Source organism: Anomalospiza imberbis, chromosome 6 (assembly GCF_031753505.1).
Source record: "Anomalospiza imberbis isolate Cuckoo-Finch-1a 21T00152 chromosome 6, ASM3175350v1, whole genome shotgun sequence".
Lineage (NCBI taxonomy): Eukaryota > Metazoa > Chordata > Aves > Passeriformes > Viduidae > Anomalospiza > Anomalospiza imberbis.
Genome location: NC_089686.1, coordinates 30616877 through 30640638, shown reverse-complemented (window position 1 = coordinate 30640638; position 23762 = coordinate 30616877). Strand labels below are relative to the sequence as shown.

The window sequence follows — 23762 nt, the reverse complement described above, 5'->3', positions numbered from 1 at the left end:
TGTGTGTGTGTATGCCTGTGTGTTCGGAAAAGTTCATCTGGTACTCAAGGGTGGGGGGGGGGGTGCATCATCTCACTTAATTTGCTAAATAACCCCACTGTAATTAGCACTACCATTAGAAGGCATTACCGAGCTAATACTCCAGCATACATTCCACAAGCGCAACGTCGATAAACGGTAAAGTCCAGCAAGACACACACGTAAATACTGTGCTCACCGTCGGATCCGCTCAAAACGAACATGCAAACAGAAATCTACATAACATCTGGATCTCTCCTACAAAAGACTGAGCATGACTTTGTTTTTAAGCCCTTTACAAAGCCTGGCAGCCTAATCGCAAAACTAAAAGGGATTTCCCCCTCTTCCCTCCGCCTCTCCCCGCCCCCCCCCCCCCCCCCCCCGCTTTAAGACATCCACAGCGTGTTTGATAGCAGCGATCACTTAATGAAGAGCGGTGCCCAACACGGTTTGAACGAGGCGTTCTCTTCATGCCCTGGAAAATTAATTTTTAGCAAAGCACAATGAATTGTCAGAGGGAGGCAGCCCGGCTGGCAGCGCGGCGCGCTGGCGGGGCCGGGAGCGGCGGGCCGGAGCAGCCTCGCTGCCGCGGGCAGAGCAACTTTGCGCGGCCCCCCCGCGCGCTGTAGCTCCCGGTGCCCCCGCGCTCGCGCACCGCGCGCGGCAGCGGCGACAGCCGGCGACCCGACCGAGCGGCCCCGCGCGCCGCCAGACGCCCGACACCGCGGGTAATCGGAAGGTATTTTGTTGCTCAAATAATCTAGCGCAAACCGACCCGGGGCCGGGCTTCTACCGCACTTTTCTTCTCGCTCTCTGCAGTTTCCCCTGCCTCTCCCCCCTCTCGCACACACGCACTCTCCCTGTCCTTCCTCCCCTGCCTCCCTCCCTCGCTCCCTCCCTCGCTCCCTCCCTCCCTCCTCCCTCCCTCGCTCCCTCCCTCCCTCCCTCTCGCTCGCACGCTCGCTCGCTCCTTCCTACACGCCGTGCTTCGCTCGGGGCAGGGGCTGCTGCGCGGCTCCCCCCGCGCGGCGCCGCGGCCGCCCCGCCGCCGCGCTGCGCATCCCCGGCGCTCCGCCGGCTGGGGCGCCCCGCCGCCCCGCGCCCGCCGCCGCGCCCCGCCGCTCCCCGCCACCGCCGCTCCCCGCCGCCGCTCCCCGCCGCCGCCGCCGCCGCGCTGCAGGACTGGCTATGGCCACCACTACTTCCGGGTTCCGTCACTTCATTCTCCCGCCGATCAGCGCCGCAAAACTGAGCCTCTTCTATAAGGCAGCCGGCAGCCAACCTGCCAACACTTACTGACACTCACTCATCCCAGGGAGTGAGGGAGAGAGGGAGACAAAATACCTGCCGGGAGGAAAAAAAAAAAAAAAAAAAAAAAAGGAGAGAGGGGGAAGTCCGGGCTTTGCAAACTATTCAATTTTTCTTCGCATCTTTCCCCACCCCCCTTCACAGTACTTTGAAAAAAACAAAACTAAACCAAAACCAACAACCCTATAAGCGATCCTAAAAGGCAAAACCCGAGCACGGAGTTACTGGAAGAAGAAACCGGGGTTAAAAAGATTCCTCCTCTCTTCTTCATCATCATCAACCATCATTCATTCACTACCTTGACATTCCCTGGCTTTGATTGACAGCTGGAGTGGCAAAAAGCCATGAGACACGACAGTTTGGTTACATGTGGGTTGCTGACGGGCCGATCGTAACCTTCAGTTTGGGGGCTTGACAATTTTTTTTTTTTTTTTTTTTTTTTTTTTTTTTTTTTTTTTGCGTAGAGAAAGAAAAAAGGAAAAAGAGAGACAGAAAAAGGAAAGAGAAAGAGACAGAAAAAAAGAAGAAAACACAGAAACTCATCGTGGTTCTTGACTGTTTTTTATATATTGTTGTTGTTATTGTTGTTGTTATTACTATTATTTACCCATATTGGAGGATAGGAGAAGTCTATAAGTGGGTTGCAAAAAAAAAAAAAAAGGAATCTTCTTCACTCTAAATCACTTTCTTTGCTGGACTGGGATATTAAATATACGACACATCCAGGAGTTTATTGGAGCGCAGACTGATGGCGCAAAGGGTAGGTTTAAATCTCCAACACTTACCTATATATAAATCCTCTCTTAAGAGGGGCCTGTCCGATTTGCTCTCCTCTGTTGCTGATGATGATGGCGGCCACTATTAAAAAATAGCAGCAAAAATTATTCGCTGGCTTTTTGTGTGTGTGCATGAGTGTCTCTGTGTGTGTGTGTGTCTCTCTGCAATTGTTCCACGCTTTTTTCCTCTCTAGCTTTTTTCCCCAGCAGCGTGAATTCCCTGCTCTCTGCCTGCTCAGTAGCACGGGTTTCACAGGGGAAAGCTTGCTGCTCCTGCTGCTGCCGCCGCTACTGCTGCTGCCTAGCAAAGACTAAGAAATACATATGTGTGTCTGTGTATATACGAATGTATATATATGTATACACATATAGCTGCTTTTTTTTTTTTTTTTTTTTTTTTTTTTTTGTCTCTGGCTGTGACAAGGACAAGGGGAATTGCCACTAAATAATGTTTCTGGTAACTTTCAGATTATTTCCCCCTTTATCTACCCGCCTCCTCCCGATACACCCTACCTTTCCTCTCTCCTTTCTAGTGTTGATTTATTTATCTAGTTGGTTGTGATTCTACTTGTTTATTTTTTTTTTCTTCTTTTCTAATGCAGAGTAACTCTAGTTTCTCTCCTCCGTTTCCTTCCTTTTCATCCCTGTTTCCTTGTTAGGGTTTCTCCTGCCTGTGCCGAAGTGGACCATCTTCCCCCACACACGCAGACAGGCAAACACACTTTCCCCTTTTACCTCTTCTCGCACCCCCACTCCTTCTTCAGCCCCTCCAGCCCCTGCTCCCGGTCCCAGCTGACTTCATTTTGTGCATTTCTCTCTCTGTTGTGGCCGTTCTTGTTTTGTTTTGCTCTGTTTGTGTCTCTCCGGATGCTTTACTCTCTTCTGACTTTTGTTGTTGTTTGTTTGTTTTTTTTATTCCCCCCTCTCTTCTCCTCTTTCTTTTTCTTTCTTCTCTTCCGGCCCGCTTTTTGACAGTACGATGAGCTGCCCCACTACGGCGGGATGGACGGAGTAGGGGTGCCGGCGTCCATGTACGGGGACCCCCACGCCCCCCGGCCGATCCCCCCGGTACACCACCTCAACCATGGGCCGCCGCTCCACGCCGGACAGCACTACGGCGCCCACGCCCCGCACCCCAATGTCATGCCGGCCAGCATGGGCTCCGCTGTCAACGACGCTCTGAAGCGGGACAAGGATGCGATCTACGGGTAGGTGCTGCCGGGCCGCCCGGCGCCAGGGCCCGGCTCCGCAGCGCTGGTGCCCGCGGAGCGGCCGGGGCAGGAGCAGGAGCGGGGCGGGCAGCGGGAGCTCCCGCGGGGCCGCGGCCGCAGCGGCCAGCCGGGCCCCAGAGCGGAGTGGGGCGGGGGAAACCCGGAGAATCCGGAGGGAAGACGGCAGCAGGGCAGCCCCCAGCAGCCCGCTCAGGAGGGAGACCCGCGTGGTGGCACTGCCGTGGCCGGCGATCTCGGGACGAGGGCGATTTCGGGACGAGGGCGATCGCAGCCTGACTCGGCTAAGATGCCAGCACCCACGGGAAATGGGTGCTGGAAAACAGACCTCTTGGGGAGTGAGGCTGGGTCGGAGAGAGGTAGTGTTGCCTTGTCCTTCCATTTTTATTTTTTTTTATTCGGGTTTTTTCGGTTTTGTGGTTTTTGGTTTCTTGGTGGGTTTTTTTTTTGTTTTGTTTTGGTTTTTTTTTTTTTTTTTTTTTTGGGGGGGGGGGTGGGGGGAGTGTTCTTTTCTTACCCGTGGGTTTACTTTCCTTTTTTTTATTTCTTGGAAAGGCCCCACTTAGGAGTTAGAGACTCTCATTGCTCTGGATTTTAGTTGGAGAAGTGTTGTTCTGGTGTTTTCCTCTGTGCCATAATACCACTCTTCCAACTTTGTAAATAAAGAGCTATTCACATCGCGGAAGGTAGTAAGAATAAAAGGGATTCACTTCTTGCAAACAGCTCTTCCCAGAGACAGAAGACATAAATACATTGGGGGCAATGAGCTGAATTTTTTATTTAAGAAAGAACATGAGGAAAAAGAAACCCATACCCAGCAAAACTCAAGCCTGCACCAGGGCTTTGCTTGGAGGGAATGACACCGATTCCCTTCAGTGCCTTTTGGAAACAATACTAACTGATCCTAAAAGGAGAGCTAGTAACATTTATGACAAAGTGTGGGGCCTTGATCAGACACCAAAGGGGAAAAGAAACAAATGCATGCTTACTACTTAGCACGCAGATTTTTTTTTTTTTTCTGACTACACCAACTATGGGAAAATATTTCGCGAAGTGCTCCCTTCCTCCACCCCCTCCCCAGCTCACTTATCTGGACAGATGGTATTTTACTTGGGTGTGCTTCCTAAGCCAGGAAACTTCACCACATTTTTGTTAGCAGGCCCCTTGAAAAATAAAATTACGTATTAAGTAGTTTGCAGTTTGCCTAGATGTACTCTCGTTTTAGGTCATAGCTGGAGGGTAGGGATGGGATCTTCCAGGTTTTGCGGTATTTTAAGCTGTGGCAAAAGTGCAACATTTTCAGTTGAGCTGCTGCTGAGCACGTTCGGTGCCTTGTGCGTTTAGAGAGGTCACTTTTGTCCTCGTCGGTGAGGACTGCACGGGGAATGTGGTTCGGGCATTGCAATTTCAAAATTAAAAAAAAAAAAAAAAAAAACAAGCAACCAAAACAACAACAGACAGCTCACCACCAAAAACAGTATTTTAATTTCAGAGTCTGGTTCTCCACTGCTCTGCCCGGGGCATTAGTGCGAAACTGCAGAGTGTGTCTGTGTCCGTGTGTCCGTGTGTGTGTCCGTGCATTAAAAAAAAAAAATAAAATACTTGTTGATTATAGCTCTTCTTTCCCCCTCTCCCCCACCCCCTCCCCTCTCTTTGTGTGCCACCGCCCGGTAGGCACCCGTTGTTCCCCCTCTTAGCTCTGGTCTTTGAGAAGTGCGAGCTGGCGACCTGCACGCCCCGGGAGCCCGGCGTGGCCGGCGGGGACGTCTGCTCCTCCGACTCCTTCAACGAGGACATCGCCGTCTTCGCTAAACAGGTCCGGCACCTCTCCCCCCGCCCCCGACTCTCACCAGCGCTCCCGCCGCCTCCTCAGCGCCTCGACCCACACGGCCGGGTGCTGGCAGGGGCAGCCTCCCTTTGCCCCCCGGCGCCCCCTCTCCGGCGGGGCGGGGGTGCGCCCTGGTGGCCCGGCTGGCCCTGACCTCCACCCCCCTGCCGGCAGCCCCTCCACGCTGCCGGGCTGGCACTCCCGGGCCTTGCCCTCCTGCATTAGTGATAGGGAAAGGTAGCTGTGGCCGAGTTTTGGAGGCAGAGGGAGAGGGAGGGGAAGCAGGCAGGGGACCCAAAGGAGAAGGCTCCCGTGGGACCGGCGGCCGGCTCAATGCCGGACCGGCAGGAGCGGAGCGGGCTCCTCTCCACAGCTCGGTGACCCAGGGCGTTCAGCCGGAATTTGGTACCGGCCGATTTTGTCAAAGGGATTTTCCCCTTTCGGACGATCCGGTTACGGGGGTAAAGACAGCAGCTGTAGCTCACGCCGCTTTTCCTTCTTCTTGCAGGTCCGCGCCGAAAAACCACTTTTTTCTTCAAATCCAGAGTTGGACAATTTGGTAAGGCCTGCTCCCTCTTCCACCGCACTCCCCTTTCGCCCTTCCCGACCCCTCCGCCCGCTGCCGGCAAGCGCCCTCCTCCGCCCCGGGACCGGGTCGAGCGGTGCGGCTGGGCAGCAGCTGCCGGGCCGGGCACCGGGCTGCGCCGGCATGGGAGCGGGGCGCCGGCCCGTCGGCAAGTTGCCGTCAAGGGGCTTCAAAGAGCTTTATTCTTAGAGCCAGTCAGAGCAAAGTCTCAAGCCCCAGTGCATCGCAAAGCTGAGTTTGAAAGCCACGGGGAGCTAAAAGTGAAGGAAGTAACTGCTTAAGAAGAGAGAGATGGAGATTTCTAATGTAATTCTTTTGCTAATGTGAACGATTTCAATATTCAAAGTGCCTAAATCCGCTTGTAAAGAAGATGCCAAACTATTCAAACACACATTCAGCCCCCTTTCTCCTGCGGGCGGGGGTGGGAGCGTGTGTTTGACTTCTCTGCGAACCCTCAGGGATAAGGGCCGGGGTGCTGAGAGGGGAACGAGGAGAGGAAGAGGTTTTCTCCAAGATCGCGGTAATAAAGCGCTAATCACCACTCCTGGAATAAATATGATAAAAATCAAGTGTTTAGGTTAAAGTTGATCAAAATTGTTAAAGCGTGACCAAATGAGCTAAAATCCTGTATAATGACCGCGCGCCCTGACAATCCCCTTCTCCCCCTTTCCCACTCGGGCTCGCGGCTCTGCTCAGCCCCCGTGCTCCTGTCTCCCTCATAACCCCTTGCTCAAAACTTTCTTGCAGATGATCCAAGCAATACAAGTACTAAGGTTTCATCTTTTGGAATTAGAAAAGGTAAGAGCCACGGAGGTGGGCGGGGGGCACGCCATTCCCTGCCCCCTCTCCCCTCGCCCTCCCCCCGGCTCCCTTCCTCCTGACTGTTTGGTCTGACTTGTAAACATGGCCAGAGAAGATAGGGGTAATGCATTGTGACACTGTAACCTGTTCCATCAGAGCATGTGACACCCGACAGACATGCCCAGACCGCTTTTTCTTACCTTTTTGTGTGTGTGTAATTTCAATATTTACTAATAATAAATATTAAATCCCTTTCATCCTTCTTACCCCTTTCCTCAGTAGAAGCTCTTTTTCCCAATCAGAAATATTATGTTTAACAAAAAGAAATGAAACCACTCGTTCTCCTCTCCGGTTCTGCCAGGCACATTAACCCCAAGCAAGGACTAAATGTTTGGAAGAGGCAGGGGCCCCTGCGAGGCGTGGGCAGGGGCTGTGCCCTGGGACAAGAATGGCTCTTCCCACAACCTCAGCAAGTAGCTTCATTTTACTGCTCCCGGCCATTTAGACCTTTTTTTAGCCCCGGTTTAAAGTGATCCCGTCCCGAGTGACTAGTTGTACCTGTCTGGGTTGTGTATGCTCCGGAGATACCACCTGGGTCCAGCTTCCAGTGTTCCGATGTTATCACCAAATCCGATTTTCTTCAGCACTCAAGTCTGAGGCCACTATCTCTCTCTCTAACTTGTTGCTGCAGCAAGTCTCTAGAGAATAATATGTGCTGCAACAATTTCTCTATTGTTTCCTTGCCTTCAACTATTGTCCCCCTTAATTAGAGTTACTTGTGGAATAGATCAGAAGGTTGAACTTCTTACAAAAAAAAAAAAAAAAAGAAAAAAAAAAGAAAAAAAAAGTGCTGAAATATGATATTTAGCCATTATTGATTCTATTATTCTTGTTATTCTTTCCAGGTTCATGAATTGTGTGATAATTTCTGCCATCGGTACATTAGTTGTTTGAAAGGAAAAATGCCAATAGACCTCGTTATTGATGAAAGGGATGGCAGCTCCAAATCAGACCATGAAGAACTCTCAGGATCTTCCACAAATTTAGCTGATCATGTAAGTCCTTCTGTTTTCTTTATGATACTTTTAAAGTTTTTAACCTGCTTAGAGGACCTGTTCTCGATTTCCTTGCTTTGCTGCTGTTGTCTGTTAGTATTATTACTACCTTAACCTCCTGCAAGCTTGAATCCCATCTTCAAACTTTCTTCCCTTTCACTTTGCAAAGTTGTAGAAATGAAAAAGGCTCCTTCAGTTTTCATCTGTAAAGCATTGAGTTTGTAATGTTTTGTAAAGTTTCCTAGTCTGGGAGGCTTGGAGAGCTAGCAAACTGTTGGTTTGATGTGGGGATCAGTGCTTTCTCCTGTTCTTTGCCAACTTTGTAATCAATGCATCAATGTAAGGAAACACAGACAAGAAAGTTAGGAAGAAAGTTTGCTGATTTGCTCCCCCCTCCCCTCTCGTGGAGATGACAAGTGATGAGAATTATTGGCAATACTAGACTACATTAAAAAAAGAGGTTAGCACATTAGAGTTTCCAATGCTTTTGCTTTATAGCAACTTATTGTCAGAATATGGACTTATTGCCAAACGCCTGAAGCATCTTCATAATAAAAGACAGTAACCTTGATGAAGCAATTATTAACAATGTATTACAGAAAGTTGGAGAGAATGATGATTGAGTAACCATAGGTTAGCGGTTGATTTTAACACTTTAGGAGTTGGTGAATTAGTGTAATGTGTGTAGTACTGAACATTGGTGTGCATGAAAAGGAAAGTGCCTTTTGTTTTTCCGGGTTTTGGAGTGGCTCCTCTGATCCTTCAAAAGATGTAGATGCAGAGAGACTTTGGGATGTGGAGGGAAAGATTGCAGCTGGTACAGCAGAAAAGGGAAGGAATAGCTCTGGTTAAAATGGGTGGGTGTGAATTCCACTTTATTTATAGGAACGCATCCCTGGGGGGCAAAGGGGTTTATACAGTTTTAGATTCAATTGAACTAATAATCTAAATGATAGAGTCTAATATTTTAGCCGTTGAAATATTAATTTAACACCCGGTGTGAAGTTAACCATGCTTTCTGCACAGGCGCCTGCCTTTATTTCCCAGTGTGTTAAGAAGAGTAGCTGGAAGCCCAGGGAGAATGAGCTTTCTAGGAGCTTTTGTTTCCTTTGAAAACATGTTGTTTTTGTGTGTATTTGGTAATTACATTAGACCTGGACTGAAGCTGAATTGGGAGATAAAATAATAAATTCTTCTGAATGTCCCCCTTCTGGCGTGGCTTAGTTACAGGAAATATTTTTGGACCCAAGCCTTAGCTTTCATTTTCTCATTTGTATTCAGTAAACATTGCATGACAAGGTTTGTGCTATGTTTTACATTTTAAATCTATTATTTTGAGAAAAAAAAAAGTATGCAGATCTTCCTTAAAGTTCCTCTGCTTATCAGCTAACTCATATGTAGGTAATAAACTCCACGAGGCATGACACAATTTCAAAAATATTTGTTTCATGGCATTTTACAACCTTAAATTCGTGGGCATAAGTATTCTGGGAGAGTACTAGAAAAGAAATTGAAATGAGTGGCAACCTGAAAGATAGTGAGTCACTGTGTAAAATTTAGAGAAACAGAAAAAAAAAATACATGCTTCTCCAGTACAGTTTCTTTACAAGAGTGTGTTTCAAGTGGAAGTGTAGAAATGGAGCATGCTTATGTTTATATTGAAGAGATTAGATAAACTAGCCTGTTTAGGGTTCTGGCAGATGGCAAATGCTCAAGCCAATTTGCAGTGCTCCATTATAATATTTAAATTCACACACAATGATAGGACAGGAGTGGAGGAGGTTAGCATTTTGATAATTTGGTAACTATTATCTTCCCTAAGAAGGATCTCCTCTTGCTTTTGTGGCCCCAAAAACAAACTCAAATAAATATGACAACTCATTTGTCTTGCACCCGTTAGGGTTTACCACTTCATTGGGTATTATAATTTAAAGCCTCTTACTTCCTGGAGATTTGAGCTATAACATTTTTACTTTAGCCCCCTGCTATTTGTTTTGAAAGGAAGCAATAATTTGTGCAACCAGAACACCAACTGGGAAATGAAGAGTTGTATCACATAGTTACATTTTATTCATGCGTTTTGGGAAATGTGTCTCCTTATTGGATTTTTTTTTTGTATATTAGCTTGTTTTTCTGACAAAACTTTAACACCTTTTTATAGCTTAGTCAAACTACTATGTTTTATATTTGCACTGTACAATGTTCCAGCAGAAAGAAATGCATCTTTATTCATAGCAAAGGAAAAGCTTTAAAAAAATGGCTAATATAAACACGCAAGTCTATTAAAAAATGAACTATCATTTCTGAGCATCTACCTGAAAATGTAGCAGTTCAAGCATGCAAATTTGTCCAATTTGGCTCTCCAGGTTTATTTTTTTTTCATTTGCCTTGATATACATATTTAATACATAGCCTTAGGCTAGATCTCATTTGGTGAAAGTTGGTGTAGGGGTGATGTGAGCCACTTCAGAAGGACAGAGACAGCATGTTGTTTCCTCTGTTTTATGTATTGGCCCACTATTCTGATCTGCTGGTCTTCCCCTCATGATTTTATTTGCACATGAAATACTAGGAGCATTTCAACTGATTGGCCATGAATAATGATAGCCCAAAAGAAGTGTAGGTTAATTTGTTGTGTGCCAGGGTTTCTCTTGTCGAGGTGACAGCTTGTGACAGCTGTTTGACACCCCAAAAATCCATACCCCTCTATTGTTATTAAGTGGTGTAAAGCTACCCTGTGTGTGTTTAATGTGAATGTGAGGGGTGGTAGTAGTGGCAGAGCTGAATTAGGAACTAAGGCAGCTCTTAGCTTTATTGTTTTTCTAGACCTCAAAACAGGCATGAAGGAAAGCAACAGAAAGAATTGTAGGATTAGCCAATATTTACCATAACACTTTAAATGGGATACTCAAATATTGTATGCTTCCCCTTTCAAAATCTACTCCTCTGCAATTCATATAACTTAATTGGAAACCAAACCCAAAAACAACAAAGGAATGAACTCTTCAGAGATACACCTGTGCTGAAAAAAAGGCGACAGCTGAAAGTTGTTGTGCAGTACATGTTTGGTAATAAATGTGTTTATTGAATTTTATTTTAGTGCACTATTAGCTGTTATGTAATATAGTTAGTGTAAAGGGTCCAGGGACTTGGCAGATCAAATAGTGTAGTGCTGGCCATAAGAAGCTGAAACTTTTGTTATTACTGTGCTGTGTTTAGTAAATATAACAGCCCATAATTAGTGTTTGAATTTTTAACACCCTTGGTTTTTTTTATTGCTCTGAGGTATTAGCTGTAGATGGGAAGAAGGTAATTACAGCTATGCCCTGGCTGAACCAGATTAGTTAGGGGAAAAAAAAGATAAGAAAAGAGGGGGAAAAAAACCTTTGCAGCTGCAGTTCAAGTTCGCTTTCCCAGCACAGACAATTTATTATTGTTCAACTAAACATACCAGGCCCTATCCTGAATTCTGTGTTCAACCTAACATGTCTGATGAGATTGTCTGCAGATCATTTTTTTCATATTTCAAGCTATTCAAATTTGAAAAACATGATGCTTATAAAATTTGGAGATTTTTAAACTTATTTTGAACATACTGTAACATTTTGTACTTTAATTACATTTATTCTGTAGCTGGCCTCACCTGGTGTCATACAATTCTTCCTTTAGTACAAACCTGTTTTGAAGCCTAGTAATTCTCCCATAGAAATTTATAGCTGTCCTTCCACTGGCTTTTGTGGGAACAGTTTTTTTGATATTTGTTCATATGTTTTTGTAGCTCAGAGGTAATAATTCCTAAATTATCATAATTCCTAAAATATAATGAAAACAGAAATATACATACACGTCTTTTATAAAAAAAGACTCATGACAGATTAGAAATCCAACATTTTGGCTGTAGAAGAGAAAGATTAGGCTGAGTATTAAAACTTTCAGCTCTCACATGAGGAGATACTTTATTTTGTACTTTTGGATATCCAGACAACTTAACATTTCTTGAGTATTTCTCCTCAAAGAATGGTCTGTGCAAATTCCTAACATTTTACAGATTAGAAAAACTAAAAATAGTGTACTACATACCTTTTCCAGTAATATAATTATAATTATTATTATAATTTAGTAATTAAATCTTTAGGTAAGATTTCGCTGAGTAAAGAAGTAACTGGGGACCTGGTGCTATAGTCTGCAGGTATGCCACAATTTTGTGGACTACAGTGGGAGTTTTGAGAAACACCAGATTATACCCCAAAGGTGCCCTTTCTGTCTGTAGTGTGTCAGAAGGAAAACTAAGTAGCTAACTGCAACAATCATAAGACAAACTTAGAATGTGCCTTAAGACTTAGAACATTGCTGTGAGCCCTTTCTTTCTTTTTTTGTAGTGCCTTCTGAAGGGGCAAAGACCATCAGGGACTTTCCAAGACTATAGATAGTGTTGTGCATTCCTGCTTTTTGATGGGCCAAGGTACACTTCTGTCAGCAGCTGAAGTCTCAAATTTGAGTGTTTTAACTTTAAACTCTGTTCTCTCAAACTGAACCAATAATGTTTTTCAGTATCTATTTGATAACTGTGATCCCTTTTGGTTTGAGTTGTCTATCAGTCTAGATGAAGTGTAGCCACACAGAATGACATAGAAGGACAATTAAAAAAACCCAACACCCCCCTGATTTTTCAAGTCTCAGTTCCTTGGTGACAGCTGGATTACATGTCTGATTTCAATCTTAATTAGAAAATACAAAACATGCAGTTTTCAGAACGCTGCCATGTTCTAGGAGACTCAAAAATTGCTCCTGATGCTTTCTTCAAATGCAAAATCAAGGGACAAGAATTAAAACTTGTACATATATACAAAATATCTGATAGATTGCTGTGCCTTATTTTTTGTTTCAATTGTGTAACTCTAGTACAAAAAAGTAATCATCTTAAGTATGCATCTTTTGGAAAATAAACCTGAGTGATACCAGGAGTATTCTTTTTTAGAAAACATACATATTATGTCAAATTAGAGATTTTCATGTCTTTTTGTCATATTGAAAGTTCCTTTAAATAGTAAGTTTATTATTAAATGCACTCTACGTGATCTCTAAGATACCATCCTGGACGTTACACACACCAAACATAGACACAGACACACACTGAGAAGCCCATGTGCATGCTGCAATAGATTTCCCTGTCCTGCGTAGTCTATAATATTTTCATATATGGCTGGACCTAGATACAGATCTTTGGGGTAGCAGTCATATCAGTTATTCCCCTGTGTTTACATGTGCTACTTGTAAGAACAAGGTGAGCAGGATTTGGATTGTGTTTGGGGGGGATAATACCATCTGTATCAAGTAGTTCAGTTCAGTTTTGTAAAACTGAAAAATAACTGAAACTGAATGACTGAAAAAAAAACCAGCTGAAAAACTGATAAAATTAATTTACCAGACCTTTGAGTCCAACCACATTTAGAAACAATGAGCTTTATAGCCATTGTAGTTTCTTTTATAAAAACAAGTTGTGTTTTGTTTGTTCTTTTAAGATTAATGATTTTTTCAATTTCATCTGATAAAAATTATGTTGGGGCCTGATCCTGTCAGAGGTGTATACTTGAAACTTCAATTAAAATATGTGAGTCAAATCCTGCTTAGCTCACTCACATGGGTATCAGCTGGCCTGATTGATTTTACTTCCCAGATATAAATAAGAAGCAGATTCCTTATGGTTAATTGAGTCTTTAATATCACCATAAAAAGCAGTATGAAATCAGAATCAGCCCTAGCAGGACTATCTACACTCATAAAAAGCTAGCCAGACTTTGCCCAGCAGATATTGTGGACACACAAAGTAAGAATTGCGATTTGTCAGAAGCTTATCCTATATCAAATTTCTCTGTTACAACATCTCTGTTCAAGAAATCCAGTAGTAGTTAAAAACTCTTATGGTTTCCAGCAGATTTTCAGCATCATCAAAAGAGAAATGTGTCATATTGGCTTTGTATGCCTTTTATCCTTTCTGTTGCTCTTTTCTAGATTTAGCAAAATTCAATGGTGGTGCTAAATAATTTTTTTTTCTATTTTCAAGGGAAAAAACATTGGTAAAATTGTGTTTTCTAGGGAAGGCCGTGTGTGTAAATGAGAAACAGTGGATAGCAGTGGAGTGATCTCCTGTGGCCCTGCTAGTACAAGCTTTCCCCATATTGTCTCCTGCTTTTATATTAATTACAACTTGCATTATCAGCTGTGAGTCTGTAGCCCAGCAAATAGAAAATACTGCCCCTGGAGACATAGCTTCTTGTATCTATTTTCTATCTCCTTCTATTGTGCTCTACTCAGTATTCACTGCTTTTCTCCTAGTAGCACTGCTCTTTAACACAATTAGGTAAGAGCAAGAGGAGTACCATATTTGGCTCCCAATTATTAGAACTACTGGGAATAGATACATGTGTGCTGTTCACTTTCTATGGTATCTGGCATTAGTTTAGGTCATACATGTGTGAAATCTTTATAGTATGCGCACATACACAAAACAGACAATTCTGTTTTGGCAGATATCATCCACACTCTTCAATGTGTTTCTGCAAAGTATATTACTAAATTTGCAAGAAGAAATGAGAAGTCATGCTAGCAGTTTGTGTAATTTATCTAAAGCTATATGTTTGGTATATTTGGTTTCTTCATTTCCTTATTTTTAATTTTTTTTTTCAGTGTGATAACTCAATACAAATTTCATTGAAACTAACAGAAAAATTGCAACTAATATTAGTGGGCTTTAGACTAGGACCTCTTCAGGTACTTCAACTATACCAATGAAGTTTTCCCATGAAGCACACTTTAAAGCTGCCATTTGGTCTTTTTTTTTTTTTTTTGTTTTTTTTTTTTTTTTTTTTTTAGTGAAGGTGTGCTTAAAAGAAATACTTATGATTAGTCATTTGGCCAATAATTTTTTTGAGGGATGTAAGGTAGAAAATGGTCTAGGGGAGAAAAAGATCAATTCACTGACTCGTACAATCTTAGTCCAAACCAAAAGAATGCTGCCTTTTTATTAGTCTGTAAACTCCACCCCTAAAATCATTTGTCGTTTTTCACAATATTAAAGTCTAGCTATTTCTCTAACTTTCAAATTCCTTCAACATTTGACTGTTGTATTTAGTAAATACCTTATCTTATATTTTCTGTCCTCCAACAAAACTCTGTCAAATAGCTTCCTCAGGAATACTGTGTCACGATAAATACATTGAATTCTCAATCAACACAGTGTGTCTTTCTCAAACCTGATCCACAAACTGAGGTCAAGAACAACTCAGCCTGGTAGAGACAGCAAGTGTTTTCAGCTGTGGGAAGTCTCATTCAGTGATCCTTTCCAAATTTTTATGGCTTTGAAACAGAAAGGCTGGTCTAGATTTTGAAATATTGTATGATAGGTTTTGGATGACATTCATCTTAAAACATAGCTGGGCAGTTACCAGTTAATTATTGTAACTTTCATACACGTGATAAGGAGCTCCAACAGCAGCCAGTGTAAGAGAGCCTGCAGTACACAAAATTAGCATAACTCACTGTGATCCATGAAAAGTTTAGCCTAGGTGAATATGTTGCAATTACTATGATGTCTAAAACAAGGTTCCAACACGATGCTGTTGGAGGGCTAAACTCATGCTATGCTATTGTTTCTTTTCTTTTTCATGTATTTCTTCTAGCTCTTTATCTGATTACCATCCGGCAAACAGCTGACGCTAAGAGGCTGCAGAGGGCTGAAGAGCTCCTGTCTGCTGTTTGCCTTCAGCTTGAAGCTATTTGAGTGGCTTCCTAAGTCAGAGATAAAAAGAGAAGCTCATAGGCACAACTGTGTTTTAATCCAGGCTGTAAAGAAACTTGCACAGTTTTTGGCTTTTATTTCCATCTGAACCCTTTGCTAACCTTATTTTCAAGTTTTTTGTTCTTTTTAATAACACCTGGGCTGTTTCAACTTTCAAGATTTCTCATCTTTCTTTCGGTGTTTCTCTCCATCTGAGTCTGAAAAATGATGGTAAAATGTGGGGGGTTTATTTGTTTTTCTTGTTTTGTTTTGCTGGTTTTTTTTTTTTTTCAATGAAACGGTGGGGAATAGCAGTATTAATTAGAGAAGATTAGCACAATAACCTCAATGAATATAAAATACTACTGTTTGGTTGCAGCTTTTTCCTGTTGTAGTTCTGTGTGAGGAAAAGTAGATCAGTATTCTAGGTTTTGGAAGGGCTGGTGATTTTGTGCCGTAAGTGCTCTTGTGCTGCATGCTGTGCTGACAGGTTAGGCAAATATCAGATCCTGACCTGTCTTCTGATTTTACTCATGTCTTCCTGTCATGGAACCACATACGTGGGTGTATGTGTGTGTCTGTCCTTGTAAGGTGAAGGGGATTTGGATCCTGCTTACCCTTTGGTCACCTGAGACTTTACTGGGAACCTTTTGAAGTCATGGGCTCTTTCCTTTGTCTCTGCTGCGATCCAGGTCAGGCCCATCAGATTTATGTTGCTGGGTATTGTAGCAAGCCGTTACTTGGCAGTTCTATCCTGTGTTGCTATACAGCATGTGGTACTAATCAGTGCTAGAAGATTACTTTGAGATGTTTCAATATAGATTTTGGGACTTGGTCCCAATCACACTTACAATGTATTTTACAATGGGTAAATCAGTTGATTATGTTGAACTTACTCCTACTACACATTGATGTAGATGAGGTCAGAATCAGTCCTGATCAAAGAATTTATCCAACTTGTCACTTGCTGCTTTCAGCTTCTCCTCATGCTTTAACAGTCTAATGTTATTTCACAATGTAGATTTAAACCACAATCAAACCTAAGCAACCTAAGAAGCAATTTTTTTAGGGGAGATTTGTTGTTTGTTTTGTTTTTGGATTATTTTAATGTGCTCGATTTAAGTTGTCACATGCAGGTGACAAGTAATGCAGGTCCAACCCCTGCTCTGATCTGTTTCATGTGTTCTTGCTCTCCTTTTCTGCCAGAGGAAATTCCATCTCTTGCCTGCCTTCATGTGGTGCTGATAAAGCTCTTCCTGTACAGTAGAATTCCTGTTTTCCTTTAAGCAACAGCAGGGTATTGGGAATGATCAGGAAAGGGGAGGAGGACAGGAGGAGAATACACTCAACAAAGTAGCACTAAACTGTAACATTAAGTTTTCCTCACTTATCCTTTTAAATAGCAGCTCCTCTCTCTGGGAAAGCCAATACCCAATAAATTAGAAAGTATACATGAGTTATGTGACTTAAGTACTGTAGTTCAGCTCTTACTTAGCCAAGTTTTGAAAACTTTGTAAGTCTGTCTTCTGCATTCCCTTTTGTAGTGTTTTATGCATAGTAATGCAGAAGGAATTACATGGAAATCACTATACATGTTATTTTATATAATCACCTAGTGGTTGTTCTCGACAATTCTTGTAAGTGAACTGTTAGAGTGATAAATCTAGAAAAGTCTCTTGAAATGTGTCATATCAAGGTGGTAGCTGGGGGTGGGGAAGCATCTTTCCTGGTATATAATGTCTTTCAGAGAAAACCTGCTTTTTCCCCTCACAACTTTGACTTTGTTGGAAGTTTTTCCAGTATTTAAATGGGTGACAGAGAGGTTAGGGAGTGAGGATACACTCCTCTCCCATGTGTGTTCTCCTGTACTTCTTGAAAAAGTTTCCCTCCTCTTCTCCCGTCACTGCTGTAGTCAGTCTGGAAAAACAAAGTGTGGGGAGATAGTTTGCATACCAACTATCCTGATCCTAATGAGAACACCTAGTATCATAAACTATGTAGGTAAGTACCCTTCCCTCCTCTGCCTGCCCTCCCCCCCCACTACCCTGTAGAGCTCTTTAAGAAACTAAACTTAACGATTTGTCTGTCCTTAAATATTGTTATCCAATACTATTCAAACAATTAAATCCAGAAAACTCTGTGGAAAGTTTAAAAAAGAAAAAAAATCTGTCCTGTGTTTTAACAAGTAAATCTTTGTATATCCTCTGCTTGCCTTTGCTGAAGAATTATTACACTGTGCAAACAGTATAGGTGTTTGGCACATTTCACAAATGCTAATGTGTATACTTTCCTCCCCTTCCTCCCCTCTTCTCTCGGTTTGCTTTCTGTTCTTCATTTGCTATTGGAATGGGAACTGTGGAAAAAATTCTTTGGCACTCTGACACCAGAATCCTTCATCTTGGAGAGACCACGATGATGCAACCTCAACGCACTCGGCAGGCACACCAGGGCCCTCCAGCGGGGGCCACGCTTCCCAGAGTGGAGACAACAGCAGCGAGCAAGGTAAAAGGTCAAACTTTTTCCCTCCACAAAGTAGGCATGACTAAAATAACTCCAGCTTTTTTCATTATATCAGTACATCTGCCTTAGAGTAAACATGGAGTGGCAGACTTGCAGTATAATCAGCTGTAAGTTAGGGAGATGGTATTTCCTTTTCCTAACCCACTTAGCTGCATTTTATTATTATTTCAAAGCAAAATATCTAATCTTCAAACAAGCTTTGTAATAACAATTGATTAGTTCTGCCAATTCCTTTACAAATTTGGTTATCTACAGTTTATTTTTGTGTGGTGTAAGTAAATATAATGACAGACATACTCTCCAGCTGTGGTGCAGTTGTTTGAGTTGGGTTAAAGGAGAGTTTAACCTGTAGTTTTATATGAGAAAGAGACTTCTATGTGAAGTTATGAAGCTGCTAAATTATATAAAGTAGAAGTAAACCCTGAATTAGACAGAAAAATGTTTCTTGAAATGTTTGCTTGTACAGATTTGTTTTTGCTTCTGAAAATCTGAATTCTGAATGGTAAATAGAGATACACCTGAACTGTAAAACCTCTTTTCTACAGTGAAAGTTTCTCAAGGTTCAGGAGGTTTGATTATTATTTTAAGGTTTTTTGTTTTATTTCTTACTGCATTGCACCTTATGTGTGGTCATCTGCATCCATGCTGAGTGAGTGTCAAAGGCTGTCATTCTGTTATGATAGTGTTTTACACGTGCTCATTAGAAGAATAACTGACTCCAGAAGGTGTAAGAGTCAAGCTCTCAGTGCTAAATGTTGGGTAAAAATGGCCTGCTGTCATTCTTGGATCTTGACTCAAGAGTTGATTTTTTCTTTTTTCTCCTTTTTTGATTTTTTTTTTTGGTCCAGAGTCTAAGGTAGACTCCATTCTTGTTTTTCTTTGCAAATGTGGTAAGCTTCTGCCAGTGAGAGAGACATTACCTCTTTAAGGTTTTATGATATGGTCTCACCATGAGATGTTTCTCCTACAGTGTTTTGCCTTTTTCCCCATGTGCCCAGCAGAGGCAATGGACAGGGCTGATATCCATCTAGTCTTGAAGGACCCCAAAACTGGCAAAGGGAGAAGCCTTCAGGGCTAGAGTTGCTTTGACTATTCTCATGCTGCAGTCTGCCTCCCTCCATGATATTTGCCATGCTTAGACAGCAGAAGAGATATATGATTTCCTGTCTCTCACATGGCCCATTTCTTGGCACAGAGCTAGTTCCCCTCACCTGCCGGATGATCTGGTGCTGTACCTGTTGCGGTTCTAGGAACTTGGAGAGTTTGTTTCTGGTAGAGTGGTTTGGGTTTGTCTTTTATTTGTAAAAATTGTTTATACATTTGTAATCTTATTGCTGATAGAAAGAGGCCATGGCATAGGGTGTGATCCAACTCCAAAATGAGTCACAAGGATTTTTTGCTATGGGATTAAATTGGAAATGTACAAGACCCAGCATGAACCCTTGTGGCGTTGCGTTCTTTTCCCCGGTCTGGCGTTACAGCCTCAATAGCTGATAGGGAGAGCTTGACTGCTAAACAGCGTAATGGTGTTATGTCTATTGGCTGGCCATTGGCCAGGATACTGTTGATCAAATGTTTACCTGGTATATTATAGCTAAAGTGCTTGGTGTAGCAGATTATTTGCTTGCTTAAAAATGATTCCTTTGATTGGTCTGCCATCTTTATTCCATCCCTAGGGAGAAAGTTTACTGACACCTGTATAGCCACTCTGCCCCAGGAACCTCTTAGAAATTAAAAAAGTTCCTTCATTGAGCCGTGCTTGATATAAAGAAATTGCTTGTATACATATCCAGGGATCTTGCATTTCACAGTTTCTGATCCCTTGTTGTGTAACTCTGGGTGCTTGGGAAATATTGCTAAGCATTAGAAAAAGCAGTTGATGACTACTACACCACTTTCCTTTAGAAACAGGTTTCTGCCAATACATATGATTTCAACAAACCTGTTATTCAATTCTGTGGAAGAGGAACAACCTCTGAGGGGCCAAATCAGTCACTACTGCTGTCCAGTCTAGCAGGGTAAAACATTGCTGGTATGTTTCCCTTTTTGCTCATCTGGGCCTTCGAAAGGGAAGCTGATGTCCAGTGGCAAATCACCATTCCATTCAGCTGCTGGCAGCTGAAAGATTATTCTACAGCACTAGCAGAATTCCCATTGGAGATGGCTCTGAATTGCTCTCACCCTGTCAGTCCTGGGAAAGAGTAAAGAGAGTGAGGTCTGTCTTGAATTTTCCTTAGGCTTTCTTCAGGGGGGCAGAATTTACTTTATAATTCCTGAGCCAGCAGTGAGCTGGTCCCAGACAATGCCAAGAAGGATAGATGCCCTCTTGAGCTGTTCCAGTGCAGTTACTTACTTGGGTCAACTTGGTTTCCCCGCAGTTTTGCCAAGAGCTTCCACAAATGCTGCTTCAAGTATTCCACTTGCCCCAAAGGACTTCTTGGAAATGGGAGCTCATTAGAGAGTCTTGGGTTACATTAACAACTTACAGTCTTCTCCACTAATGCCTGGTGGCAGCAGAGATTGATTCATCCTAGAGTCACTCTCTTCTGGCTTTTGAGAGCACTTTTTCCAGGGGTCTCTGCTTTTGCCTTTAGTGTATGATGTGCATCCTATGATATTTTAAAAAATGTATTATTTTCTTTTATTTTTATTTTATTATATTTTGGGGAGGGAGGAGATGGAAATAATTTGGGTGAGTGATGACTGTTTTTTGCAGACTTTCTCTGTACGAGGTAGATACATTTATTGCCTGTAAGAATCCATCCATAATTCTTTACAGTTTGAATCAGATAAAACTGTTGTAGACATTTTGTCTCTTTATGGAGGACAGTCTCTCCACTACAGTGCATGGCTGCCCTTTGGCATCAAAAGGGTTAATCTAGTCTGTGTTTGGTGTTATTAGAAACATGCTGGCATTGGAAGAGTTAAGTAAAGGGCCTTCAGGCAGTAAGCGTTGAAAGATTATCCTAATTTTATTAGTGGTGAGTGTCTATGTTGTTCTTAACATGTCACCTCACTTGTTTAACAGAAAACTAAGCTACACAACATATTGATCACCTGGCAAACCAAAGTAGTAGTGATCTGTAATCCACCAAGCAGTTATTGACTTTATCCCAGTTCAGATCCACAAATGCATATCAATGCTGTATAATACTATTTTAAAGATTAGTAATTATGTAGTAGGTCCAATCTACTTTCCCCCTGCCCTGGAAAGAGTTAAATGTATCCAATAATAAAAATAAAACACTCTAAACGTCTTACAAAAGAGAAAAAGGAGAAGCTGATTTAATGGTCTAATGAGGCCATCTTCCAGAGACTTGTTTTGTGTAGGGCTTGCTTTGACCTTTCGCTTTGCTCAGGAGCCCAACGCTTCATTTTTCACATTCTTGCAATTACGTTAACGCTTCAAGCATTTCTGACTCCAAGTCAGCTAGCAACACCAGGCATAACTCAACACTGTGAGTTTTTCTCCTCTCTGTAGATTCATTAACAGGTCACCGGGGTCCCAACTGAAATTTAAAACTGACTGGTTCTGTTGGGTTAGCTGAGTTATAGCAAGGGAGATGGCAGGAAAGGGGGTGAGAGAAGGGGAGGGGAAAGAGAAGACCCTGGGGTTTTTGCCAAGGAATATATGTGTAAAAAGTCTAAGTGGAAGATTAAAAGGTGTGTGTAGCTTTATCATCCACCCTTTTCTTTGGAGAGGAAAAAACACATCTGAAAGTCTTCTGGGGTATTGTGTTTTCTTTATTCTCTGCGAAACATAGTGAAAACAGCCACTGCCTTTACATAAAAGACTAAATGACTTCTAGAATTTGGCATCAGTTTGTACCACAGTGATGGATATTATGCTCCCAGACTTTAATTCCTATTTAATTTCTTTATGGGATATTGCAAATAATGAATATGGCAGATTATGCATGAAAAATGGGAAATAAATCTTTTTAAGGTTTAAAAACATGTGGTCTACAGGAAAGCACCAGGGAATAATTTCAGTTTCATATTTTATGGTACCAGGATTGTATACCTGATCTGTCATATTCTAGTTCACTCATTCAAAAGGCCTGATCCATCCAAGTCAGATGGAGGCTGTCTTCCTTCAGGACCTTTCAGGAAATTCAGCATCTTTTTAGGATTAGACCTGGAGTGACAAACTTGATCGTAAGTAAGAAGCCAGAGATTAGAAAATTCTGATAGGTTATAGAGGAGTAAAAATAGAAAAGAGTATCACATCTACTTTACACATGTGAGTGAGTTTTTGTGGCTTTTTAAGCTTGATTTTTTTTTTTAACATAACTACTTGTGCTGAATGATCTGCCCCTTTATAAATAATATCTGAGGCTACTCTCTAGGGCAAATCTCAAAGTAGTTTATAAGCACTTCTGTGCCAGCTTGATGTCTGTACATGATAGCTTTCTTTGGCAAAGACGCCATAATCTGGTTCAGGACAAAGTCAACTAAGATATTGACTGAAATGAAGCATCCTTCAGTCTCTGTACTGATGCTTGTTGGAAAAATTAAGTAGTATTATTTCTTATTCAGTATATACCATCCTGTAATAAAGATAGTATGTAAATCAAATTTGTTTACAAGACTAGGTGATAAAGCCCAAAGGTCTATTTTATTATTAGAAACTCCACTGGCACTACACAAATCTTAAAACCAAACTCCAGTAGTTAGAAAAAGGAGAGGGATATGTTGATGTTAGCAGCAATTAAAAAATAATATATTCATGCAAAATCTTTGGAAGCTAAGCCAAAAGCTAATGCTACAACTTCTTTTCCCTGGTTCTGTAAGTATGGTAAGCCTGCTGAAGCTAGTATGCATATTCATCATAAAGATTCAGAACATATTTTTATTCCTTTGTGTTTTTACCTATAAAGTGATAGGGTATGGTTTTATTGGAGGAGAGCTGCCTTCTGTAAGAAAGGAAATTCCTGAAAGGCAGGCTCAAACATCCAGACTGAAAAATCAAACTTGCTAATAAATAATGCTTCACTGGCGATGCATTATTTCAGAAGGCACAGCTCTCATAAAGGTGAACTGTATGAAGTATGAAAAACTCTTAAAGAACAATGACTTTTTTCAACTGAGGAAGATACAGGAAGCGAGTAGCCCTTATTAATTCATCTTTTTCTTTCAAGTTTGAGGGGCCCGTCCTTGTGTTGATATGTATGAGTAATTCCCATTAATGGTGATGGGAGTTACGCATGTGCACTGACAGAAGAATAGACCCCTTAGTGTTCAAAGCACATGAAATTTACATTTTTTCCATTGCTGTAATTGAGATGTTGACAAATTGGAGAATATTGATTGGCCTTTGTTTTAAGTATTTCTTGCCAAGTTTGCTTTATTTTTTCATGGTTTGAACAATGGTGTGGGTTCAGCAGCAATGAGTAATAGGGGTAGAGTAAAGATAACTTTGATTTCAATATTTTGATGTGCCAATAAGAAATAAATTCTTAGGCAAATGGAATATGTTGTTTTAATCATTAGCTATGCATGAAAGAAAAATTGATGTTGACATCTTTGCTGTAAAATCGTTGTAATGGGGCCTTCCTTACAATTCATTTTTGTAAAATTCATTTTGTACATTTTGCAGCAATTGAACAATCCCTGCACTGTGAATAGGCAGAATTCCCAGAAATACTGAGACAGTTGGCCCAGTAACTGCTGAGCTCACACTGCACACCACATGCACATTAACCATGATCATACCAGAACCAGCTTAGCTAAATATAGTCAAATTTTGATATCTTCTCATCCTTTCTTTTATTTCTGTCTATTGCATAAAAAAAATAAATGTTTGCTGACTCCAGGAATTAAACAATAACCGCAAAAAAGATGTGTGTCCCTACCCACTGTTC

At 41.9% G+C, this 23762-nt stretch overlaps 1 protein-coding gene across 12 annotated transcripts in view; it reads left to right on the top strand.

The window, feature by feature from the left end:
* Positions 1-1199: 1199 nt before the first annotated feature.
* The window catches only part of MEIS2 (Meis homeobox 2), a 174999-nt gene continuing 152436 nt past the window's right edge, over positions 1200-23762 (top strand). For 3 of the 12 annotated variants that reach the window (XM_068193028.1, XM_068193026.1, XM_068193038.1), the window contains exons 1-7: positions 1200-2086; positions 3078-3310; positions 5006-5147; positions 5668-5718; positions 6493-6543; positions 7452-7601; positions 17766-17880. In XM_068193028.1, the coding sequence (XP_068049129.1) occupies positions 2075-2086; positions 3078-3310; positions 5006-5147; positions 5668-5718; positions 6493-6543; positions 7452-7601; positions 17766-17880 (754 nt within the window). In that variant the 5' untranslated portion in view covers positions 1200-2074. Of the gene's footprint in view, positions 2087-2141; positions 2560-3077; positions 3311-5005; positions 5148-5667; positions 5719-6492; positions 6544-7451; positions 7602-17765; positions 17881-23762 lie in introns of those variants that run through there. The other 9 variants (XM_068193037.1, XM_068193035.1, XM_068193032.1 and 6 more) reach the window with 8 other exon arrangements.